General features: G+C 46.6%; 1 protein-coding gene across 17 annotated transcripts in view; it reads left to right on the top strand.

The window, feature by feature from the left end:
* The first annotated feature begins 10,065 nt into the window (after window positions 1-10,065).
* NF2 (NF2, moesin-ezrin-radixin like (MERLIN) tumor suppressor) overlaps window positions 10,066-12,487 on the top strand; it is a 102,270-nt gene continuing 99,848 nt past the window's right edge. For 4 of the 17 annotated variants that reach the window (XR_014559062.1, XR_014559063.1, XM_083717314.1 and 1 more), the window contains exon 1: window positions 10,491-11,521. Coding sequence is in view for 7 of the 17 variants with exons in the window: in XM_083717314.1 (XP_083573440.1) it covers window positions 11,408-11,521 (114 nt within the window). In the remaining 10 variants the exon portion in view is untranslated. Of the gene's footprint in view, window positions 10,158-10,490; window positions 11,522-12,487 lie in introns of those variants that run through there. The other 13 variants (XR_014559058.1, XR_014559059.1, XM_083717310.1 and 10 more) reach the window with 7 other exon arrangements.

Here is a 12,487-nt window from a genome sequence, read left to right as displayed (position 1 = left end):
CCAGACCCCAGAAGAAACAACTCTTTTAAGGGTTTGCATTTTGGCGTGGAGAAGCAGGATATCCTCTCTACAAACAGTCAGAAATTACATCTCACATAAAGTGGGGTAGCTGTGGCTCAGGCAGGCCAAGGTGTGCTATTCCTGAATATTTAGGAAGTTTTACATAGTTCCAGACACAGTTTACACAAACATATGCATAAGACAATCAGGATGCCTGTCAGACATCCCTCAATTCAGAGCATCTGGGCAAACAATGACAATACAAAGGAGGTTCATAAGATACAGGAAAGGAATCCCTTCAGGAACTTTTCCTGATTGCTATCTGCCTACCTGTTCTCAGACAATGGGGATTAAGGAGGCAGAGGGAATATTTAGTTTTCAGGAGAGCCAAGATTGCTTTTGGATTGTTCTCCAGTACTATTTTAGACATGGGATGTATATACTTATGTGTGTGTGTTTACCTTGTGCAATTAACAACATTTATTCTATATTTGAGACCTTAGAATTTCAATAACACCCGTAAGTAGTTTACATAAAACACAAAAAGGTATTTTTTAAAAGAGAATGAAAACTGCAATTAAAACAAAAAATACAAAGGAATACATCGGTAAAAACAGAAGCCATTGATGAAACATTGAGTTAAATATCAATAAATAACAAAACAGAATAGTGTGATTAATCTTATTAGCCCAACAATGCCTGCTTAAATATATGGGTCTTTAAAGGTAAAGGGACCCCTGACCGTTAGGTCCAGTCGTGGCCGACTCTGGGGTTGTGGCGCTCATCTCGCTTTATTGGCCGAGGGAGCCGGCGTACAGCTTCCAGGTCATGTGGCCAGCATGACCAAGCCACTTCTGGCGAACCAGAGCAGCGCACGGAAACGCCGTTTACCTTCCCGCCGGAGCGGTACCTATTTATCTACTTGCACTTTTACGTGCTTTCGAACTGCTAGGTTGGCAGGAGCTGGGACAGAGCAATGGGAGCTCACCCCGTTGCGGGGTTTCGAACCGGCGACCTTCTGATCGGCAAGCTCTAGTTTAAAACTTGCCACTATTTTCTGCTTCATGAGCAGTGTGTGGAAGGGTATTGCAGAGTTTGCAGTGTATTGCACTGTGCTGCGCCAGTGTAATCGATTTTCTTTTTGTCTACCTTGTTAAAATCAATAAATTTATCTGAAAAGAAGAAGAGGATTTGCTGCTCGAGGGTGACAATGCCTTTTGATCCACCTTACTTTTGCAAACCTAAAGGTCCAGTGTGAGACTGAATACCTCCAGCAAAATACCGGCAAATCAGGAGGCAAGCAAATATGGCAATTCAATAATTATAACAGAAATACATAGCAAAGGCCCCCGAGTGTAGCTTACTGGTAATCTAATTCAAAACATAATATAGCAATCCCAAATAAACAACTTGATTCCAGTAATCTTCTGGAAATGAATTTTTAATCAATGCTTATCCCAAGATTTGTATACATGTTTCCCAAGATTTATATACATATTTGTAAATCGTCTCATTTGAATCCTTTAAAAATGTCTAGCAACTTAAATATGTATTTATTAAAGAGCCACCAATAAATACATTTTCTGGCTTCCTGCGGATTGAAATGTTCAAGACAAAAACACGAAAATTAGGACATGCAATCATTGAGCGGAAGACAGGAGAAGGAAAACAGAAAAAGGAGTCGGGTCCAGCAATTGCATTTCAATTTAAACGGGAGCGAAAGGATGTCTGGGTGCAGAAAATGAAGTCTGACATTGACAAATCCACTCTTGGGCTTAATTCTTTTTCTATTCTCAGGGAAAGGAGAATTTCAATTGCTCTTGGCAAAGCTCCTGAAGAAAGTGAATTATCTCTATTCTTAAGAAAGGTGACCCACATTGAGGGATTGGCCAAAGAAACACAATGGGCGCCTCAGGGAAGAGCCTGATTCTGAAGAGATCGGTGCCCCTTCACAGAGCCCTCAGGCGCCTCTGGAGAATCTGAGCTGCCACTTGAAACTAAACTCTGCTAGTCTGAAGCTGCCACCCTGTATCCCAGTGGTGGGGAATCTCTGGGATGCTAGACTAGCTAGGCCTCTGACCCATAGGCTAACTGGCCTCTGGCTCTGACCCATAGGACTAGCTAGGCTCTGGTCTGCAGGACTGACCAAGGCCATTAGGCCTCCCCATTTGGCCCCATTTAGTTAATCAACTAAACCGGGGTGGGAGACCTACATACCCTCCAACATTTCTCCGATGAAAACAGGGACATCCTATTCCAGAATAATAATAATCAGTGCTTTTTTTCTGGGGGTATGCATACCCCTAAACATTTTGTGAATCTAAGCTTGACCTCTTTGAGGGGCAGTATTTCAATATGAGTAGGAAAAAGAGAATACCCCTAAAAATTTTTTTTAGAAAAAAAGCACTAATAATAATAATAATTTTATTATTTGTACCCTGTCCATCTGGCTGGGTTGCCCCAGCCACTCTAGGTAGCTTTCAACATACATAACAAAAAAATATTGACTTTTTTAAAAAAATCCACCTTCCCTATACAGGGCTTCCTTTGGTTACTTATCTCCTTGGCTCAGGAGTTCCATAACTCTGTACCCTCCAACTTTTATCCGATGAAAATAAGGACGTCCTAAGGAAAAGCAGATCATTCTGGGATGAAATCAGAAACTAGGGCAGATTCTGTAAATCCGGGACTGTCCCTGGAAAATAGGGACACTTTGAGGATCTGGACCTCAGGTGCAGGGACCAAATGTGGCCCTCTAGCCCTCTTTATCTGGCCCTTTGAACGCCCCTCAGGCCACACCCCTCACTGATCCGGCTTTGTACCAAAAATCAGAGGTGGGGACCATCAGACCCAGGGGCACAACATGACCCGCCAAGCCTCTCTGTCTGGCCCTGGGACTCTCCCCAGTCCACATCCCCTCCTGCACCCCGATTGGATGTTTCTGCTTCATTGGACGGTGTCCTTGAACTCTGATTGTGCATCTTGCTTGAAGGATAGAGAGTGTTGTGTGTACATGCATGTGTGTGTGTAGAAACTAGCCCACTGTACCAAAGGCAAAGTCAACATTGATTGCTCCGCCCACTGTTGCTCCTGGCCCCGCCCACCACTGGCATGTGGCCCCCAGAAGATTGTCCACAATAGAATGCGGCCCCCAGCTGAAAAAAGGCTCTGCACCCCCATATTAAACCACAGAGACTAGGACTTGCTGATCAGAAGGTTGGCGGTTTGAATCCCCACGACAGGGTGAGCTCCTGTTGCTCGGTCCCTGCTCCTGCCAACCTAGCAGTTCGAAAGCACCTCAAAGTGCAAGTAGATAAATAGGTACTGCTCCGGTGGGAAGGTAAACGGCGTTTCCGTGCACTGCTCTGGTTCACCAGAAGAGGCTTAGTCATGCTGGCCACATGACCTGGAAGCTGTACGCCGGCTCCCTTGGCCAATAAAGCGAGATGAGCGCCGCAACCCCAGAGTTGGTCACGACTGGACCTATTGGTTAGGGGCCCCTTTACCCCCATATTAAAGCTTTCCCCTTGGCTAACAATCAAATGTTGATGTCCTGAGACCCATACGTGCTTCTGGTTCTCACGCATAAAGTCCAAAGTCATTTTTCTCTCTCTGCAAAAATCAAATTGTTTTGGTCCAGACAGAGCTTGCTTGGTAATAACGCTTAATATATTATATTTGGATGAGAGCCAGGAACAGAGACTTGTGATCCGGCGGAGAAGACGAAGTCTGGAAACATAAACAAGTGAATAAATAAAAAAGGAACAATTTTGTTTAATTTTTTTTTAAAAACTTCAGCATTCTTTGGTATGGGGCATCATAGCAGGGCTACAACACTTAATGGATAAGATGAATTGATTTTAAAAGGTGCGTCTGAGTAATTGAACAGTAAACGTTTAACTACATTAAAAACACAGGGAGCAGCCTTCCACTGAGTCAGACCTATTGGTCCATCTAGCTCAGTATTACCTACACAGACTGGCAGCAGCTCTCCAGGGTTACAGGCAGGGATATTCCCAGCCCTGCTTGGAGATGCTGAGAACTGATTGATTTAATTGCATTCGTATCTTACATCTTTCTCAGGGTGACGTACATGGTCATCGCAATCAGTTCTCCATGGCTGGTGCAAGGCGATTGATGCGGACCTACAGGACCTCCTCTCCCGGTATGCCCCACGGAGGACCTTAAGGTCCATAAATAGCAACACCCTAGAGGTCCCGGGCTCTCAGGAAGTTAGATTAGCCTCACCCAGAGCCAGGGCCTTCTCAACACTGGCTCCGGCCTGGTGGAACGCTCTGTCTCATGAGACCAGGGCCCTGCAGGATCTGTTTTCTTTCCGTAGGGCTTGTAAGACAGAGTTGTTCCACCAGGCCTTTGGCTTAGAATCAGTTTGATTCCCTCCCCCTCTTTTCTTTTTCCTTTCTCCTCCTGTGAAGAGGCTGCATCCTAATGTTTTAATGTTGTATTTAATCTTGTTTTTTTTAAATTGTACTTTAATCAACTTGTTTTTATTATTGGTTGTTAGCCGCCCTGAGCCCAGTCTTGGCAGGGGAGGGCGGGGTATAAATAATAATAATAATAATTATTATTATTATTATCCCTACAACAGTCATGCAAGGTAGGTTGGGCTGAGAGAGGCAGCAAATGGCCCCAGGTTACTCTGGTGAGCTTCATTGTCAAGAGGGGATTTGAACCCTGGTCTCTCAGGTCTTAGTCTGACACTCTAAGCACTACACCACACTGGCTCCCAGATTTAAACCTTGGGCAACATTACTGCATATAATTTAAAAGCGGGGCTTACAGCGTATATGGCACATGACAGCATCTCTCTGCCGGGAAGTTAATCACTGATTAGGATGTTACAAATGGCTCACAGACAAGGCTTAGGTCTGCACCTTCAATGCTGTGCTGGCCAGCTTGGGGAAGTGAATTATGAAAGCCTTTAATACCTTTGACTCTGTAAATGACCCATAGTGACAATCGAGAAGATACAGCATCCACTTGGGAGGCTTAGCATGTGCTTTAAGGGAAACAGATCTCTTTGGAACAGCACGCTGGCTGGGTTTCAATAAAGCGTTCCCGTTGCAGGTGATTGATGGAGGAGCTATAGGCAAGTCATTGAAATAATTGGATCAATTGCCTTGCACCAGCCATGGAGAACTGATTGCAAATCGCCAGGAAAGAACCTCACAGGTTCAACCCTCTGAAACTCAGGCAAAATTCCCCATGCTTGTTTGCCTGACGACAATAAGATTGGAGGTAAGAAATGGTTAAGTCAAGAGGGAGGAAGCTCAGCCACACTGAGTCCACTTGGTTAAATTGTAAAAAAAAAAGAGGTGTTAGCAGGTCTCAGGGATTACTGAAAACCAGATGCCCTTAGCTGGACTCTTCCAAACTCCTGAAGCACTGGTGGCTTGGTTTGCTAAATAACATATGGCCCTCTGTACATGCTCAGAGGCGCTTTCAAGTTCAAGCAGCCTACAGTCAAGGCCACCGCACTGATGCCACATAGGATGTGCCACAGGTGTAAACATTTCCCCAGTCCAGGTATCAGAGGACCGATTTGTGACGGCTCAAACAAGGGAGCCAGATCACACCCTCCAGGTGTGATGAAACTGACAAAGGCTCTGTTTGTATATCACAAGTCATTGCTTTGGCACTCCCTGAATGTAAAGAATACAGTGGTCCCTCGGGTTACAGATGCTTCAGGTTACAGACTCCACTAACCCAGAATAGTACCTTGGGTTAAGAACTTTGCTTCAGGATGAGAAAAGAAACTGCGCAGCAGCAGCGGGAGGCCCCATTAGCTAAAGTGGTACCTCAGGTTAAGAACAGTTTCAGGTTAAGAACAGACCTCCAGAACAAATTAAGTTCTTAACCTGAGGTAGCACTGTACTGCAGTGTGAATCGCTTCTGGCAATATTCAGATTAATATTTGGGACAGGCGAAAGAAAGAAAGGAAGAAAGGAAGAAAGGAAGAAAGAAAGAAAAGAAAAATTCTCCACAAATCGTGTAGTTAAAACTATGGAACTCAGGACCACTTGATATGAAGTGATGGCTATCAACCTGGACGGCTTTATTTTATTTTTATTTTTTTCTTGGATATATATTTTATTTGAGTGGTTTAGAATATCATACAGTAAACAAGATTTCTGTAAAAGTTAATTTATCCATAGTGGTGCGTTTCATAAAAATAGTTGCTCACTTACAGCCTTTCTGTGACTATTAATACATGGAATTATATTTATAGCGATAGAGCTGTACAAGGTAAATTCACAGCTAACACTACACAGAAATATTATTTGGAATGGGGTTTAGATGATGTGCTGTCTTCACAGGTTATCAATTACAACCGCATAAAGCAATTACCGCACAAGGATTTGCTGGGCACTGTGCAAATCGGAGTAACCTGGACGGCTTTAAAAGGTGACTGGGCACATTTATGGGGTATAGCTGGCCCCCCAAGGTTATGTTCCACCTCCACTGCTGGAGGCATTGTACTTCTGAATACTAATTTGCTGGGAAGAGGTTGAGAGAGTGCTGCTCTTGTGCTCAGGTCCTGCTTGCAGGTTTCCCATGGGGGTATTATCTGGTCAGCCATTGTGAGAACAGGATTCTGACCTTGGGTGGGCCCTTGGCCTGATGTGACAGGCTCTTCTTGAAGAGATTGAAGGGACATCGAATTCTGGGAATCCTGGACAAAGATGTATCAAAAGAGGAGCTGACCACTTTTCACTTCTTGGTGAAGTTCAACCTAATAATAATAATAATTTATTACATACCCCACCCATATGACTGGGTTGCCCCAGCCACTCTGGGTGGCTTCCAACAAAATATAAAGAACACACGTTACATCAGGCACGCACCTGTAAGAATGGAGCTACAACATTTATTTGTCTATTTCTCTTTTAAAGCCATCTAGTTTGGTGGCCCAGGGACGCAGGTGGCACTGTGGGTTAAAGCCTCAGCGCCTAGGACTTGCCGATCGAAAGGTCGGCGGTTCGAATCCCTGCGGCGGGGTGCGCTCCCGCTGCTTGGTCCTAGCGCCTGCCAACCTAGCAGTTCGAAAGCACCTCCGGGTGCAAGTAGATAAATAGGGACCGCTTACCAGCGGGAAGGTAAACGGCGTTTCCGTGTGCGGCTCTGGCTCGCCAGATGCAGCTTTGTCACGCTGGCCACGTGACCCGGAAGTGTCTCCGGACAGTGCTGGCCCCTGGCCTCTTGAGTGAGATGGGCGCACAACCCCAGAGTCTGTCAAGACTGGCCCGTACGGGCAGGGGTACCTTTAGCTTTACCTTTTAGTTTGGTGGCCGGGGACGCGGGTGGCGCTGTGGCTTGCCGATCGAAAGGTCGGCGGTTCGAATCCCTGCGGCGGGGTGCGCTCCCGTTGCTCGGTCCCAGCGCCTGCCAACCTAGCAGTTCGAAAGCACCCTCGGGTGCAAGTAGATAAATAGGGACCGCTTCTAGCGGGAAGGTAAACGGCGTTTCCGTGTGCAGCTCTGGCTCGCCAGAGCAGCGATGTCACGCTGGCCATGTGACCCGGAAGTGTCTTCGGACAGCGCTGGCCCCTGGCCTCTTGAGTGAGATGGGCGCACAACCCCAGAGTCTGTCAAGACTGGCCCGTACGGGCAGGGGTACCTTTACCTTTACCTTTAGGTTGGTGGCCATCACTGTCTCCTTGTGGGAGGGAGTTCCATACAAAAGTCCTTTCTTTTATCTGTCCTGACCCTTCAGTTTCCTGACATTCAGCTTAATAGATATCCACGAGCAGGGCTGGATTTATGTATAGGTTAAGTAAACTGAAGCCTAGGGCCTCTAAATCTAGGGGGCCTCGCCAGCCCGCCTGCTCCCCAGCGGGCAGTCTCCCCTCTCCTGCCTGAGAAGTACCTATTTATCTACTTGCACTTTGATGTGCTTTCTAACTGCTAGGTTGACAGGAGCTGGGACTGAACAACAGGAGCTCACCCCGTCATGGGGATTCGAACCGCTGACCTTCTGATCGGCAGAATTTTAAATACCCGTCAACATCCTTGGTGTCACTCAATTTTGTTTATAACACTGTTATGTACTGAGTTGAATAGGATCCAAAATGCAGCAGTCTGATTGGTTCTGGAACAATACGATTCAGAATGCAGCAGTCTGATTGGTCCTAGAACAATAGGATCCAGAATGCAGTAGTCTGATTGGTCCTAGAACAATAGGATCCAGAATGCAGCAGTCTGATTGGTCCACAGGAGCCACCCAATCCAGCTCCAGGTGGAAGTGAATCCGCAACCTGATTGGCCTACAAGAGAATCCCGGAATTAGCCAATCACGTGGGGCCCATTGTGTAAATACAGTGATACCTCGGGTTAAGTACTTAATTCGTTCCGGAGGTCCGTTCTTAACCTGAAACTGTTCTTTTTTAAAAAAGGTATTTATTAAAGTTTTCAATATTAATACAATAAAAAAAATAACAAAAATACAAAAAAAAATTAAAAACACACAAAGTTTCCATAACTTATTTTCCATTAACTTATTTCCCAGACCTCCTCATACCTCCCTTTTTTGTATTCCAATTCAAATTGTTAATTCAGCAAATCCTTATCAATAAGTTTTAACCTGCTTCTAAACCTTTTTTTTCCATATTCTCTTAAAACATTACAGCTGGAAACCACTTAATTTCTATCTGACATCATTCTAACATTCATTAATTTTACAGTATTTCTGTATATAGTCTTTGAATTTCTCCCAGTCTTCTTCCACTAACTCTTCTCCCTGGTCTCGGATTCTGCCAGTCATTTCTGCCAGTCCCATATATAGTCTATCACCTTCGTCTGCCATTCTTCCAGAGTGGGTAGATCCTGTGTCTTCCAGTACTTTGCAATGAGTATTCTTGCTGCTGTTGTAGCATACATAAAAAAGTTCTAGCCTTCTTTGACACCAATTGGCCGACCATGCCCAGGAGAAAGGCCTCTGGTTTCTTCAAGAAGGTATATTTAAATACCTTTTTCATTTCATTATATATCATTTCCCAGAAAGCCTTAATCCTTGGGCACGTCCACCAAAGGTGAAAGAATGTACCTTCATTTTCTTTACATTTCCAACATTTATTATTGGGCAAATGATAAATTTTTGCAAGCTTGACTGGGGTCATGTATGATTTCTGTTCTCATCCTGAAGCAAAGTTCTTAACCTGAAGCACTATTTCTGGGTTAGCGGAGTCTGTAACCTGAAGCGTATGTAACCTGAGGTACCACTGTAATGTATTTAAAGCAGACATTCTGGGGGAACTTCCATTCCTCCTCACCACTATGAGCTGAATAAAGAGCATGAAATCCACTCTCGACTATATTTCAAACACTCTTCCATTTTCTTCTAGTCGTGAGGGTGGAGGATGGGGAGGTTCCTCACAAATGGAATAGCCTAGGACCTCTCTTCATCTAAATCTGGCCCTGTCCAGGAGTTCTAGATGTTCTGAGAGGATAAAAACTTTTCTGCTCAGAATTCTACTTTCTCCATTTCTTTCTGTCTTTCGCTAGGGGGCGCCCACGGCCACCCCATTCCCGGTCCCGCCTCTTTTCCTGCCTGTCCGCCTTTCCAAGCACAAAGCCGAGGCGGGAATCGGTCACTCTCTCTTCGGAGCTTCTATGGTCTAAAGCGAGGAGCGGGTGGGTGGGGAAGAGGGTGTATGTCGGGCTGAACGGCAGCGCCGCTCGACCAATCCATGAGAGCGGAAGACGTAGAGCCCCCACCCACTTCCTAACATAGGTGCTTAAAGGTGGTCACAAGCCTAACGAAGCTATATAGAAACTTCCGGTCCTCTACCGAAAGTGCTGAGGTGGGTGGGAAAGCGGCAAACAGGTTAAAAAAATCATTGCGTGGGGAACCGCAGTACATGGCCACCTATGGAAGAGCTACATAATTTCGGGGTGAGGGGGGGATACAAAGCGGTTCCTGCCGCTTTATCCCCCCTCCTCGTTTCCCCCCCACCCCCGCAAATGGCTGGCGTTCGCATTGAAACCGGAAGTATAGCTCTCGCATTCCCTCACAGATCCCTAGGCGTCAGGGGTGGGTAGGGGAGGTGGGAGAGGCCCGACGTCCCGCCTCCGGGGAGGACGTCTCAGCCAATGGGAAGAGAGTGGCGAGGAGTGGCAGGTTAGGCTGTGGTGGCTGAGGTGAGGGGCAGTTTCCCAGTCAGGGAGGGGGGTGGGGAGTAAGAGAAGCGCCCCAGGGAGATTCTACACCCCCCGGACACTTTGGTGGGTCCGAAAGAAGAAGGCCGCCCCTCCCCGCCTCAAAAGTGCCTTCGTAGGAGCATCCTCCCCCCCCCCCATTCCTGGGCGGGAGACCCTCCCCAGCTCTTGGCGCCCCCTCCCCCTGTCCCCAAGTAGGCCCCCTGAATATCCCTCCCCGTTTCACAGTAGGAATTCTAAGTTCTCCCTCCACCCCCGTTCCCATATTGAATTTTTGGGTCACCCCCCCCCTTTGCAATTCTCCCACCATTTCCCACTTAGAAGCCTTCCCCCATGTTCCTTCCTCCTTTTCATGCCCCAAAATTCCACCCCTCCCTTTTATACTGAGTTTCTGGGGTTGTGTATTATCATTGCCATTATCCTTCTTTTTGACTTTGCGGCAGCGTTTTCCCCAAGGGGCCCTCTGCCCTCCCTCCAAATTGCACTCCATCTGCTTTGTGGAGGTGGGATCCCCTTAAAAACTCCCCACCGAAACCACTCACGTTTCTTCTTCAAAAGGATGCCTTGAGACAGAAAACTCCATCCTCCCGTCCCACCCTTGGTCGGAGTTTGAGGAAACTCGTGTCTTTACAGACTCTTCTCTCTCAAAAGAACATTGCAAAACCTTACCTGCCCGCTTTTGCAACAGTGCAAAACCTTACTTGCAGAACCTTACTAAGCACAACAAGGCCCAGCTCTTGCAGATCCACTATCCCCAAATCACCTCTTCTGGTCGCTGGGGACATCTCCCGATTTCTGAAGGCTGAACACAGCTGTTGGTTCATAGCAAGAGTGGCCCGGCAGCTGCGTGGGTGGTTTCTCCCCCAAACATTTCTTTACATTTCCTCTTCCCCTGCCATTTTGAAAGAAGAGGTGTCCTTATTTCCATTTATCCTTTAACACCTTCCTTTGACAGAGGAGATAAGCACAGAGGATCCTAGAGACTTGTTAGATGTCCTGCTGACCCCTTAGCTTTTTCCTCCCGCCCCACAACACCCCAGAAAAGCCAGGAAGGGTGAAGTCGTTCTCTGAGGTTTCTCTCATTTGACCCCTCAGTATTTGCATCTGCACAGTGAGTAGAGGGGTCCGTCTCCCCCTCAAGCAGTCCTCCCACTGTTGGGAACGTTTCCCTGAAGTTAGGAGGGAACGATTGCACCCTTTGGGAGCTGGGGTGGCTCCCCAGGGCTTTCATCATGGCTGGTGCCATTGCATCGCGCATGAGTTTCAGCTCACTGAAGAGAAAGCAGCCCAAGACCTTCACAGTGCGGATTATCACCATGGATGCTGAGATGGAGTTCAACTGCGAGGTAACGGAGGTGGCTGTGTGTTTTGTTAAAGTTTGGGGTACTTGTGGTTAGAATGTTGCTTAGAGGGGTGTTCTGTATCTGTGGTGCCTTTTGCACCTCCCAAAATGCTTTATTAGTTTTATCTTGGACCATAAGTTTAAGACGGATGTTGAAAAGCTGGAACGTGTGCAGAGGAGGGGAACCAAGACAATCAAGGGCCTGGAAATAAAGGTTTATGAGGAATGGTTGAGGGAGCTGGGTCTGTTTAGCCAGGAGAAGACTGAGAGATGATATGATAGTCATCTTCAAATATATGAAGATGGAGTTCTGCTCCAGAGGGTAGGAACCGAACCAATGGATTCACATCACAAGAAAGGAGATTCTGGCTGAACATTAGTAAGAACTTCCTGACGGTGAGAGCTGTTTGACAGTGGAATGGACTCCCTTGGGAGGGGGTCAACTCTCTGCCGTTGGAATCTTGTCTAAAAGACTCTGAAAGGGATTCTTTCACTGTGATTCCTGTGTTTCTGGGGGTTGGACTAGATTACGCTTGGGGTCCCTTCTGACTCTACTGTTATGTGATCCTGTTTTGAGAGCCCTGCTTGATCAGGGCAAAGGGCCATCTAGTGTGGCGTCCTCTTCTTGCAGTGGCCAACCACCACTTGCAAGCAGGAGCCAAGTGAAACAGCAACTTGTGATTCCCAGCAGCAACTGAGATTTAGCGTGGGGCTTGCATCGACCCTGTCTCATCCTCTGCCATAGCAATCCAAGCTGGTGGTAACATCTGTCTCCTGTAGAAGAGAATGCCATAGTTTAATTATGTGCTGTGTGAAGAATAATTTCTTTTGTCTGTCCTGAATCTTCCAACATTCAGCTTCCCTGGATATCCCTGAGTGTTAGTGCTGGAGAGAGGGAGAAAAAACTTTCCTCTAGCCACTTTCTCCATGCATAATTTTATATACCTCTGCCTTGTTCCTCTCCCCTTTA

Source organism: Podarcis gaigeae (genome assembly GCF_964106915.1).
Source record: "Podarcis gaigeae genome assembly, chromosome: 16".
Classification (NCBI taxonomy): Eukaryota; Metazoa; Chordata; class Lepidosauria; order Squamata; family Lacertidae; genus Podarcis; species Podarcis gaigeae.
This window is presented reverse-complemented; position numbering and strand designations above follow the sequence as displayed.